This window comes from Suricata suricatta, chromosome 7 (genome assembly GCF_006229205.1).
Source record: "Suricata suricatta isolate VVHF042 chromosome 7, meerkat_22Aug2017_6uvM2_HiC, whole genome shotgun sequence".
Taxonomy (NCBI): Eukaryota; Metazoa; Chordata; class Mammalia; order Carnivora; family Herpestidae; genus Suricata; species Suricata suricatta.
In genome coordinates this window covers 60,185,979-60,199,500 of record NC_043706.1, presented here as the reverse complement: position 1 = coordinate 60,199,500, position 13,522 = coordinate 60,185,979, and the positions used below count along the sequence as shown (strand labels likewise).

The window sequence follows — 13,522 nt, the reverse complement described above, 5'->3', positions numbered from 1 at the left end:
CAGACCCAGAGGGCTGATAACAAACAGATCCTCTACTCCTACGCATTCCAGAGAGAATGGTTATCTCGTTATCTCTAAGTCTGTTAATGAACTAAAGCCAATGTCACTCAAAATTTATTTATGCTCTTCACAAATCATGACTTAATCAACAATCAGAAGGGAAATAAAAACTCACCATTATTTGAGCATGCCCATTAGGAAAAGAACTCGAAGAATCAGCATTGATTGGATCCTGACAGTTTCTCAATCGGCATCTAAATGCATCCTGAACCTGTGGGGGTGGGGAAGAAACATTAATTTCCTTCTATATTGGTAATGACAAGATACTGTCTATATTGGCAGTCAAGGAAGCAGTTATCATTGTTTTATGACCTAATTCCCATTTTGTTTACTTCTTTTATGTTTTTTTTTATTTATTTTTGAGAGACAGAGACAGCACGAACAGGGGAGGGTCAGAGAGAAAGGGAGATACAGAATCCAAAGCAGGCTCCAGGCTCTGAGCTAGCTGTCAGCACAGAGCCTGACGCAGGACTTGAACCCATGAACCCTGAGATCATGACCTGAGCCGAAGCTGGATGCTTAACCAACTAAGCCACCCAGGCGCTCCTTGTTTACTTCTTCAAATGTATACTGGTATACCTGGACTTTGTGCTAAGGAAATTGATCACTTGTGATAATCTATTGAGGGGCAGTGCTGGGAAGTCCTCAGTTATCACAACTGCTGTGTCTGGCTGAACACCAGTAATTCTTGCCAGAGGGCAGGTTTATTTTCAATGCTACAAACAACGTGTGTGTCTTTCAAGGGGGATTTAAATATTTGGTATGGCATAATCTTTATAATAGCTTTAAACACTGTGAAAATGAGATTACTCAATGATCTCTGACTGGAATTGATTTGGGACTTTTCCCTTTATGTCTCATGTACGGGATCATATTGGGGAAACTCTTTCTTATCTTCCTTCAAGTACTATGTGCCCTGGTGTAAAAACAAAACACAAGGAAACAAAAAGATAACAAAAACACTTTGTTTCTGGTTGTCTTAAAAGAAGAAGGAAGAAGAAAGAAAGAAGAAAGACGAAAGACGAAAGAAGATCACTTAGCAAAGCCAAATTTCTTTAATACCTATTCACAGTTGGATTCTGAGTAAAGAATACATGCCACAAAGAAATTTAAACATTAAATCCTTTATTAAACGAGTAAACATGAATGGATAAATAACACACAAATCAATTGAGAGTTATTCTGATCATATGATGCCTTTGCATCAACAGGTCCTTTCTACTTCCTGGGGCTCATTAGGCTCCTAACAAGCTATTGATAGACATTATCACAGTTGCTTCTTTCCAAGTCAATGGCAAGATCATTTTATTCATATTTTGTGTTGGCGTCACAGATTTGATATTCTCCTTCTAGTTTATTATAATCTGTTTCATTGGAATTAAAAAAACCAAGCACAGATGATGTCACATTATTGCCTATTTTACAATAGTGCCATCACACAGGTGACCAAAGTCAACACATAATGATCTTGACTATTGAAAAGCGCTGGCATAAAATATCCCGTCACTGTTTTGCTGTGAGATGTGCATAGTATATGTATTGGCCAGAAGAAAACTGAGCCTATTAAGTTGTTTTCATCCACTTCATATGTCATAACTGAAAGATTTGTAAAGTGATGTAGGGTTTAGTCACCATCACTGACTCCTCGCCAAATAGTAAGAGACCTTGTCTACTTCTTTTTTTCCACCTTAGGTTCTAATCCTGGTCATGCAGCCACTCTAGCTGTGAATTTAGGGAGTGGGGGATGCTCTCAGTGCTCTCTGACTTCTTTTGTATCCTAATTTGAGATTTACCAGAAAAAAAGAATGAGAACTTCCCTGATATAGATGAGCAAAATAATTTCTTCTTTAGTCTTTCAAACACATCAGTGTAAGCATAGGCTCAGTGACATCTATTCTCATCATCTTTTCCTGAAGAACTGGGTAAATATTTAGAACTAAATCATCCACCTTCTCCCTGACATGGACAAAGTTAGATTCTTTAGATGCAAATGCTTTCAGACTCCTCCTTTTTAGATTGAGTAATAGCTGTAGGTCATAGAGTGATGCACTAATAATCAAAAATTGGTAATGTGTCTAGAGTTTGCCAGATGATCACTGTTTGCTACACAGGAATTTGCACTGGGAGAAACCGCAAAGAAAGTATCTGTCAGAAAAATAGGTAAACACTAATTTTCTGTTTTGCCCAAGGCAACTGTTGAAGAAGAACAATTATAAAGGTAGATAAATAATATGTTCAAAATATTGCCTTCCAGGAGCTTGTCACATGAAGAATTTTTTCAAATCTATTTCTAAATACTAGTGTATATAACATGAAAGTGGCACTTGCTTATACCGACATTAATTGAACTGGTCCCCGCTAACCACTCTCTATTTTGAGACCTTCAGAGTGTAGCTGCCAAGGATATTTTTGTCTGACAATGAAATATGGAAAATCAACTTCTGTAAGTTTCTCTTCAAAATCCACTATTTGATCGCTTGAAGGAGATACAGAAGAAATCTTACTTTTTTTCTTAACATACACATACAAAATCAATACTTTAAATTACCAAATTCCCAAAGATGACAATGGATTAAGGGCATTTCTACTCTGGAGAATGATGTCAGCTTTGTGAATCAGTCAATGCTATTCAGAAGAAATATAAAACAGAAAAACATAAAAATTCTCCAGTAAATTCAAAGACATTTTAGTGGTCATATAAGTGCCATAATTTAAGTGCTAGATTCTCTGACACTTTTAGGGCTTCTGTTACTTCTAATTCAAAAAGCTTTGCAGGAGAAATTCCACTCAATTCCAAATGCTCTATTTGATTTTTTTTAAATCTTAAAAGTGCATTCAGGCAATCTAGATGAATTAGCTTTAAATATTTGTCCAGAACTGTCCTGGAAGAATGATTAGGCTAGATTTCAGAATCATATTACATATCACAAAAAAGGGTGTTTTAGACAAGACAGTAGCTGGAAAATGTATCTGCAGCTATTTGGAAACATTTTGATAATTAATTGAATTTTCTATTAAGTAAACAAAATGACTTTTATCTTTGGTGAATCGATGTGAATTGTACTGCTGGAAAACAAGTGGAATTTTTTAAAAAGCAAGACTGAGAAATAGTCTTAATTCTAGACAAGAAGGAAGCACAAAAACCAAAGACAGAATCTATATCGAGCTATTCCATCCTGATATTGAAATTTTTTGTGCCAATTTTCATATTTACAGTGCTGGACAATAACGGTTTTGGTGTTTCTTGGTGATTAAGACTGAAGGAAAAAAACTGTTAGAAGATTCATATATTTATTATTTAAGCTTTTTCACCTAACTTATTATTATTCATGAGGAACAAGCCACTTATTTTAGGTAACAATTACAACTTTTTATATAACTCTGAGATCTTGCAATATTATTTTTTGAACTTACATAAGACCAGTAAACATAATTTTTAAACAAACTTGCCTTGAATAATTAAACACTTGCCTTATTCTGGCACAATTAAAATCTAGCCTCTAAAATGTCCTCTGTTTATAATACTCTGCAATAGGTCTTTCGCCAAGGTGACAGCCAGATAGAGGGTTAAGTATTGGGGGAGTAGCAAAGAACAGGTATGTAAATAGCCTGGGAATATATAGGGCACTTAAAGGAAACCTGATGTCATGTTATGAAATGAAAAAAGAATGCCAAGAAACATCTTCAAAAATAAGATGAGGTAAAAAGAATATGCTATTGAGGCTTTCTTCTGAAAGAATCCAACAGAGGCACCACCAGACTTATCCTCGCTGCGTACAGCCGGGGCTGCTCTAAAAACTCCTGCAAAAGCTATACGCCCATTTACTGTGGATGGATGCCTGCGTGAGACATGAATTCAAAGAAGGGTGCAGGGCTGTGTCTCACTTTCCATCGCCCCCCACAGGAGTGTGAGCTGCTTCCTCTCAGGAGCAGCAAGCTGAGGGCCTCTCGGTTGGTCCTCACTGAAGGCAGCTGGCAGAGTGTCACTGTGTTAGCTGGTGCCAGATTTAGAGATTGCTGGGGAAGAGCACCGAGCAGTGTTGGCAGCGTTGCAACTCAGAGAAACCTCACAGGAAGAGCTGCACTGTTTGAAATGGGCTCTGTAGTTAGCTCCCAAGCAGCTCAGACCCCAAATCTTTACCTTTGAAGAAAACAGTTTTACCTCCAATTATTCCTGATTTCCTATTCCAGAGGATCATTTTAAGACAAGACAAGAAACTAATTTACATTTTTGTAATTATTTGAGTTTGGTAGCTGGCAGGGGGCGGGGTGGTTATATACTCTGTATTTTTTCTGAATCTAATGTCTACTATTGTTTCTATTGATTCATATTAAACAAATGACTCAGCTCTTTTTAATCATTAAATTCCATATAATTTAATCACTAAATTAACCAATAGGATTATTCACAATTTCATGTGTATTATGCCAACTGCCATAAGCAACACGAATGAGTTCACGTTACGAAAGTATTACCTGACTTCTCTGAGACCAAAGGAAATAAAAATGGCTTGTCGTTTGCTATTCATGGAAGGAAAAATAGGGACTTCAGTCCTAAAGGCTTCCTACTGTAATATTTTAACACCTAAAGGATCTATCACTTATCTCAAAACTGTTGCAGAATTTTAGCTTTTTTTTTTGTATCACTGTTGGGCATAACAAGCTTCCCTAGAGAGCAAGTCACATATGTGATCTGGAAAACAGAACACCATTTCTTTGGCATGAGAATGAGAAACAGAGGGAGGGAAGTTGTGTGTCAGATACCACCACCTCTACTTTCATGGGAGATATTTCATTTTAGCCTCATGCCACCCACTTTGAGGCAGGACATAAAATCTTAATTCATGACCTCCAGGCTACCATTTATTTCAACCCTCTATTCCAGTTATATTTGACTTCCTGCCATTAGTTTAACAGTGCTGCAAAGTGGGACCCCAGGGAAGCGGAAGGAGTGGGACTGCGATTGCCTCTGAACTTGGCCAGATACTCAGAAGAAATGTAGGTGAAGCAAGCCGTGTGGCTGGGGACTGCCTGGCGGATAAGCCTGAGTTTGCCAATCTCTGCCATGAACTCTGTGTTTCAATTTGTTCACTGATGCCATTTTACTCCTCTGATTTCATGCTCTTGTTAAACTCCGAGATCTCTGCATGGGCTTGGAGAACCCCAGATTAAGATGCAGATTAAGATGGATGTAAATATTCATAATATAATTGAAATTATGCTCAAGTCAGGAAAGCCTACTCTGGAAGGAGAGGTAGGATTTATACATTCCTCTGCCTAAGAAATGGAATCAGCTGATTTCCAGAAGTAAGTATATAGTAATAGAAGCACATCACCCCTGCTTGTGTCCCACCCATGCTCTTATTGAAAGGCAGTCTCTGTGCTTCCCATTTTCTGTTCTGATAAAATCCAGTTTTACTGCAGTACCATGAGCTAGTCTCCTATTCCCAGAAAACAAACAAAACAAAATAATCTTTAAATGTTTTTCTTCTTGAACTTTCAATTCAGCCTGACAAAGACAAGGCTCTTGGCAACCTGCTCCCTTCTTAAATCCTTGTCCTTCTAAGCAAAAATCTGACCCTCCACCCTGGACTATCATTAACTTTCGAAAGTCTACTGAACTTCTTCATGACATGACACACAGTGGCTTCTCACCATGGCCATCGAACACTCCAATGAGAAAGCTCTAAAAAATATCACTTAATCAATGCTATGCCCTCAACTGTAAGCATTGTCTTTCTCTTGATGTTACAGTTATAACCAATTTTACATTAAAAATCACTCTAATGTCTAGGAACATATCACTTTCTTATTCCTCCATGTACCCAAGATGGTCCCAGAGATGGCCTCTATATTCACATAGGCTCCATTCCATGGAAACCACATGCCTAGTAATCTCTCTCCATCTTCCCTTTCTTGAAATTTTCACTTCCTTAATCCCTTAACCCCATTTCCCCCCTCAGGACCCCATTATGTTCTGAAGTCTATGATCACCCCATCATCTCCAAAGACTAACTGAAACTCCTGCTGTCTTTCAGTAAGGGAGTGCACAGATTCACTCCTCCATAATAATGAGTCACAACAAATGTCCCTTAATACGGTAGGGCTTGGAGATTCACGCAACTCTCTATCTGAACTATACTATGTGCGATATGATCTCTTTTCAAACTGCTGTCTACTTATTTCACCACTGTTGGCTTCATTTATTTATTTTTTAATGGTTTGGGAGACTATTAGTTTTAGATGAGAGAGGTAAGGATGCTTGTCTGTTTTATATATTCAATGTCATGTGATTGTAAATCACTTTGTTTATCTGTATCCTTTATAGAAATAGATCAATTGGAAATTAGAAGAAAAAAAAGGTAGAGGGGAATGAAAGAAAGAGAACAAGGGAAAGAAAGAAAGAAAAAGCTGTTCATGTTTATTTTAAGCATTTTGCTACAAAATCACTTTGTGGGTTGGAGGAAGAGTCTGGGACCTCATCTGGCGCAGCCTAGCCCTCCTGCCAGTGCTGGGGACAGAGAAGGGAGGAGCTTGGCCCTTCTACTGCCACTACAGAGCAGCCACAGGACCCTCACATACTGATACAACAAAATTATCTATTTAAGTACTTGTCTTTTTCCTTCCATTTAGTGAGAGGGTTTTATTGTAGCTTATTTTGTATCACAATCTTGTTATTTTCCCCCTCTGACATTAAGCGTAAGATTGTCTTAGAGCCAGGCACAGCCAGAGACAGGAGAGATGAGAAGAATGTGCAGGCACTAAGAAAGTGGTTTCCTAGCAACAGTAACTATTTCAAAGGTTTCATAACTTGTGTGGTTTGAATTTCCATAGCAATGTGGAGAATAGTAAATAGTAGATGTCATTCTGTGCTTAATGCAAATGAATTGTAATCATGAAATGATGAATAAATGAAGGAAGCAACTATATTTATTCTATTAGATTCTGTCTTATGAGGTATTATACGTATTAGCTTTCAAGACCTAGGTTTTCTTGCTGAAAGTAATGTGTGATAAATCATTCGATTTAATGTTTTTTTGTCTTATTCCCTGTTTCTGCTTTCTCTTTTGTCAGAGGCTCACGAAAGCGATTCAATAGAGAAAGTTGCTCCAGAAAAAGAAACTGTATTTTCAAGAATACAAATTTTACAAAATTTACATATTAAGATGTCAACGCTGAAGGTCACAACAAATTGTTATGCAAATAATCAATTTGCTTTTTTTTTTTTAATTGGAATATAATTGACAGTACCAAAGTGAGCATTTCTCCCTTCCCTTCTGACTTGAAATGATTTGGTTTTAAAATTGGATCCACTAAAAGCAAAGGCACATTTAGAATAAATCAAGCCCTATATACATCACATTTAAAACACCATTATACTGCTTCGGTTCCTTTCTCCTTCTCAAACTGCAAGGTACATTCCTCCCCTGTGTACACCCAGCTCCTTCACAGGAAGATTGCAAAAGTAAATATGGGAAAAGGCTTTTGAATTCATATTGGAAGAATCAATAAAGACTACAAATGACCAAATTGTTACTGCGTGTCAAAAATATATAGAAATAAAAATAAGTATATCTGTAGCCAGTCTCTCTCTCTATCAAAGGAAGTATTTCTTATGTTGCTTATATATTTTTAATAAACAAAATCCATACAAATTGTCTTGGATTATTGTGAAAAATAGTTTTAAGTGGAAAAAAGTAGCAGAGGTAAAATTATACTCCTAAAATCTCCTATGGGATTATCAAGTAGTTGGTAGGAGTCATTACTAGCAGTAGTACTAGTACTAGTACTAGTATCTAGTAGTCATTATCCAGTAGCCAGATATTACAGGTAGCTACCTAGTCCATTTGCTTTGGTGTGTTTTTATGGAATGTCTGTTCACAGGAGAGACTGAGGATACAGTCTATTTTCTTAGACTGTGGCTAATGTTAGTGCGGTGTCATCATAGGTAGAACGAGAGACAGACCTGTTGCTGGTGTCAGGTGATATAGAGTTAGAAGGTCAAAATGAGTTTCTCTGAACACCGTGAAGCCTCCAGGTGATGTGGCCCTTGGGATTTGCAAAACCCATAAACAAAGTTCTTTTGGTGTTTTAGTAAACATTTCCTTTGAGAAATTCTGAAAGAGACTTGCCCTATAAGAGAAGTCTGCTCTGTGTTCTTCTAGTACTTTTATAGGGTGTTTTTAAGGGTCAATGCAAAAATAATGAAGATGTCATTGTTCACTTCGGTGTTAGAATGAGAGTTCTGACACCCTACTATTAATTTATCAGCTATAAAAGTATTCAATTTGAATAATTGAAAATGCAATCATAACAGGGCCAATATTCATATTTTTACTCCCACTAATACAGAAAACATATATTTACAGACATCTATTTTAACAGAAGCAGTTATTATATGATTTGATTTAATTACCCTTAAATCATGTTTTTAACAGTTATTAGTTCAATTAGCAAGTATGAAAAAGTTCTGATGAAATAAATTTTTGTGCCAAATAAAATATTTTTTTCATGTAAGCAACAAAAATCTGATAACAAGCCATCAAGATATTTGTCACTTTAAAACCTGAATATTTTTATCATAGCCTAGGGCTATCTGAAGAACTTATTTCTGAAGAAAAAGAGAGAAAAATATTTAGAGTTGGGACACTTTTCTCCTCTTTAACACCTCAAAAGTTAATATCTTCTGAAAATTGCATGCGGATGTATTATGTATCTTGCTTAAAACCCACGAATGTTCAGCTTTAATTGTCAATCAAAAAGGCATCATGTGTCTGTTCTCCTAGAACAGTTTTGTTACATAAACATATTATAGATAATATTAACACAGAAGACCCACAAGATAGCTATAGTTGGAGAATAGCATAGCCCTAAATTATATAATTTCCTTTTAACTTTAACTTAATTTTGGTCTATAAAGAATTGAATACTTGAAAGATTTTTATGTTGATATTCCAGGTAGACATTAGTGATGAAGGAATTGTAAGGCTTGGCAACTGTAAGCTAAATCAGATTTTATTTTTTTTAATGTTTATTTTTGAAGGAGAGAAAGAGAGAGAGAGTGAGTGCGAGTGGAAAAGGGGCAGGGAGAGAGGGAGACCTACAATCTAAAGCGGGCTCCAGGCTCTGAGTTGTAAGTACTGAGCCCAACATGGAGCTTGAACTCATGAATGGTGAGATTATGACCTGAGCTAAAGTTGGACACTTAATGGACTGAGCTACCCCACACCCTGCTAAATCTGATTCTTTAAATGATGACGTACTCCCCCCTTTACAAGGTAAAGTCATTCTTCAGCATATAATGTTCTTAGAATATACATGTATGGGTTTATTGCTGACATCTGTACTTTACTGAAGTAACTCAGAAATACTGTTCTTCCCATCTGGTGAAAGGTAAAAACCTTTGGTTAGCTCCACATACATCACTGTAAAAACCATGTGGCATGTAGTCATATGCACACGAGTATTTTTGCAATGTGTACATCATAATAAAGTTCTCAAACAAGCTAGATAATGCAAAATGACAACGTGGACCATTTTCTCAAAATTACACTGTGTCATTGTGTTTTAGTCTCCACCATCCCCAGAGTAAACACTAAAATGACTCATCAACCTTGTAAATACCGTGTCAGGGCTTCCAAACACTCCGCATAATTTTGCATTGGTTGGAAAACAATATTTTCTCCCTCAACAACTCACATCTGACATCTATCACTGCTCTCAGTGGATTTGGTGCAGGTTAGCATTTCAACTCATGAAGCAGGACTGGTTTTCCTTACTACCGACAATAAACCTCCACCATGTCCAGGAAATCCTATAGATCTAGGGTTCCTGAGGACAATTACTGCCTATGCTTGCTCCACTGGGCATGTTTTTGGTATTTTCTGAGAATAAATATCCATCTCAAAGTCATTCATCTTTAGCAACCTTAACTTAATTTAGTATAGAGACACAAGAAGTGCTCATTAATCCTCAGCATTTTATATCTAAAATGAAATTAGTTAAGTATGAAGGAATGGGGATATGCTGTATAGAAACAGGGGTTTGGGAATGGGTTTAGGAAATATCATTGTATATTTATGAACTATGCCTCTAGAAAATATGCCACCCCACCATCTTATCTACCAGGGTCTCTAACAGGCTTGTTTCCACCTATGGCCTCTCTAGAATCTACTCTTCTAGGTTCTCGGCACCCTTGGCAGTGTCTTCTCTTACACAGTCCCATCTGTTTTACCTGTCACTTCCAGAGTCCAAGGAGCCCTCTTGAATCTTGCCTTAATGCTTCCTTTCAGCTTTGACTTTCAAATGACTGTATTTGGGGGATACTATTTTAATCTGAAGATATTAAAATAAAAGATCATATTTGATAACAACAAAATCACTCATCTAACCGTCCTTCCTCTCTGCCAAAGGAATTATCCTTCTTACCTCTCTCCGAAGAATGCAGTGGACCATGACTATCACAAAACCTTGCAATGAATCAAACACAGCAAAAAGTATCTGAAACAATATGGAGCGCTTGTCTGTCATGGCCAGAACCGCAGACATCCACGTCAGAGCCAGAAGGGGCAATACCACGCAGGAACTCCAGAGAGACGCCCTGTTGAGAGACAGAGAAAGCAACATTACGCAGCTGCATGTCACACCCCAGGCAATAACCAAACCCCCGTTCACCAAAGCATTCTTATATGTGGCACCAAGACCGTTAACTTGGAAACCATAAAGCAGTTAACATTTGATAGTTTTATTTATTTCTTACGGACAATCCCACAATAGTTATAAAAGCAGTTTCCAATTATAAATATTTAAGTATGCTCTTAGCTCCAATATTAGCAAACATGATTTTTTTTCCACAATAGCATTTTCTCACATGCACTGTAAAAGATTTGTAACAAGAAGATGTAAATGATTGGGACTAACATGGCGTTACTGGCGGTGGTGGCTGACAAAGCTGTTGTTGAAACTACTCCACACTTGGCACATTTGAGCGTCAAACCGCTATGAGGCTCACTCATCTGACTGCAAACAAACAGAACACCCACAAAAAGAACAAAATATTGAATTGTCACCAAAAAAACGCTGCTGCAAGTTAGCTTTTAATACGATTTCATGCAGAAAAGTTTATTTATCAAAGATGAATGCTCTAGGTTGTTTTAAAGATGCAATTATACCACACATTATTTTTGTAACATTTACCTTTCAGTAAGATGGGCCTTTGTTGCATGCAAAGCATATTTCCATCAATTACACCATAAATGGCCCTTATATCTACAGATCAAAATTGTCCAATACACTGAGTTAAACGTAAGCATGTGTTTGTGTAGACATACGGTGAAAACCCTTTATTCAGACCTCTAATTATCAAACACCTTAGGACTCCTAGCTTCAAAGATTTTCATTGTCATTTGCAGAAGGCACATCATACCAATTAAAACCTTCTGAAATGTAAACGTGTCTCAGAAGTCCAATATAGGAAGATATATATTTTAGATCTTTAATCATTTGTGGAAGATGTGACCTTCATCTCAACAAATTTATTATTTTGAAATTTCTTATAGCCTTCAATGTATTATCTATATTTTAGGATGATCTGAATATAGGGGTTGATGAAATTTGATGAAATATTAGTTTATAATAAAAGGGTGATAGTTGAATGCTTTAATAAAACACATTTAACATTAAGTTCAAAATATTCTTTCTGAACATTTTTTCATAGACTCCAACCTAATAGTATTTTAGATGGTCTATTCTAGTCTGGAGGAATTTGCAGGTCAATTCAGATACAAATTATTCAGATTCCATCTACTATATCATAGAAGCAAAGTCATGCTACACAAAAAAATTTTACACACATTTTACTTTAGAAAAGAATCCCTTGAAAATGACTGGTTTATATAACTTTCTTAAGAAAAATCAAATAGAAATTACTTGATTCAAAATTCAAAACATCTTGAAATAATTTTCCATGGTATACTTCTCTTGTCCATTCTCTTGGGCAGTTAATGTTTAAAATATACGTTCTCCCAGTGTTGAGTTTCCTCAAAAAATTACAAATAGAACTACCTTATGACTCAGCAATAACACTACTAGGAATTTACCCAAGGGATACAGGAGTGCTGATGCATAGGGACACATGTACCCCAATGTTTATAGCAGCACTTTCAACAATAGCCAAATCATGGAAAAAACCTAAATGTCCATCAACTGATGAATGGATAAAGAAGATGTGGTTTATATATACAATGGAATACTACTTGGCAACGAGAAAGAATGAAATCATGCCATTTTCAGTAGTGTGGATGGAACTGGAAGGTATTACACTGAGTTAAATAAGTCAGAGAAGAACAGATATATGTTTTCACTCATATGTGGATTCTGAGAAACTTAACAGAAATCCATGGGGTAAGGGAAGGGGGAAAATAGTTACAAACACAGGGAAGAAGGCAAACTGAGAGTGGATGGGGGGTGAGAGAGAAGGAAAAAATGGGTGATGGGCATTGATGAGGGCACTTTTTGGGATGAACACTGTGTGTTGTATGTAGGCCAATTTGACAATAAATTATATAAAAAAATAAAGCATACCTACAGAAAACCATAGGTAACCTATAATATTTATAATTAAAGTATATGAGAACAACAAAATAAAAATAAATGTTTTCCCAGGATTTTCCAAAATAATATTTAGTGGATATGTGTTAATAATATACGTGGCAGTACAGAGAAACATCTTAAGATGGTCATAATTCAGAATGTCTAGTTTCTTTTAAAGAAGTGCACTCATTTGTGAATAGTGCTTGGAGAAGATAATAAATCTGAAAGCTATTAAGTAAGTAGATTGATCGGTAGACCCCATGAGAAAAATCAAACCTTTTAGAGTTAGATGTGAGGGTGGGAAATTATGATACTAAATCATTTATTTTACTGATTCAACCCAGGACTTATGTACTAGCACATGTGCCCAAACTTTTCACAATAAGTAAGGGATAGTCTGTTCAGTTTGGATCATGAGTGCCTCAACAGGCATGCCAATGTGTTTGAAACTATTCCCAAAGGAGTACCTATACCAATATTCTCCACAGTAACTGCATATCAGATATATATATATATATACCCAACCCCAAAAACTCCAAGTTAAGAGTGCAGACATTTGGTTTTTTTTAAACTCCATAGATTATTCTGATGAAAAGCAGAAATTCACATAATTGCCCTAACTATATATTTGAGTATCTTCAATCTTGTTAAATTCCATCAGATTAATATTAAAAAGACATGACTTATTTATTGTTTCCTTAATCAGAGAAGATATGCTATTTGGTGTTTGTGCTTTCAATACAAATGTGGCTTTCTCAATTTAAGGACTCTTTGGCTCTAGGCTCTAAAACAAGATTGAAAAGCCAGAGATGACTAAAAATTAATTTTAGTATACAGTACAGACAAGTATTTTAGCCTTGAGAAAACCTAA

At 36.3% G+C, this 13,522-nt stretch overlaps 1 protein-coding gene across 3 annotated transcripts in view; it reads right to left on the bottom strand.

Moving 5' to 3' along the window:
- The window catches only part of ADGRB3 (adhesion G protein-coupled receptor B3), a 719,614-nt gene that overhangs the window by 40,368 nt on the left and 665,724 nt on the right, over nt 1-13,522 (bottom strand). For 2 of the 3 annotated variants that reach the window (XM_029944937.1, XM_029944936.1), the window contains exons 24-26: nt 10,981-11,079; nt 10,489-10,660; nt 176-271 (exon numbers count right to left, since the gene is read on the bottom strand). In XM_029944937.1, coding sequence (XP_029800797.1) covers nt 176-271; nt 10,489-10,660; nt 10,981-11,079 — 367 coding nt within the window. The remainder of the gene's footprint in view (nt 1-175; nt 272-10,488; nt 10,661-10,980; nt 11,080-13,522) is intronic. The other variant, XM_029944938.1, reaches the window with a different exon arrangement.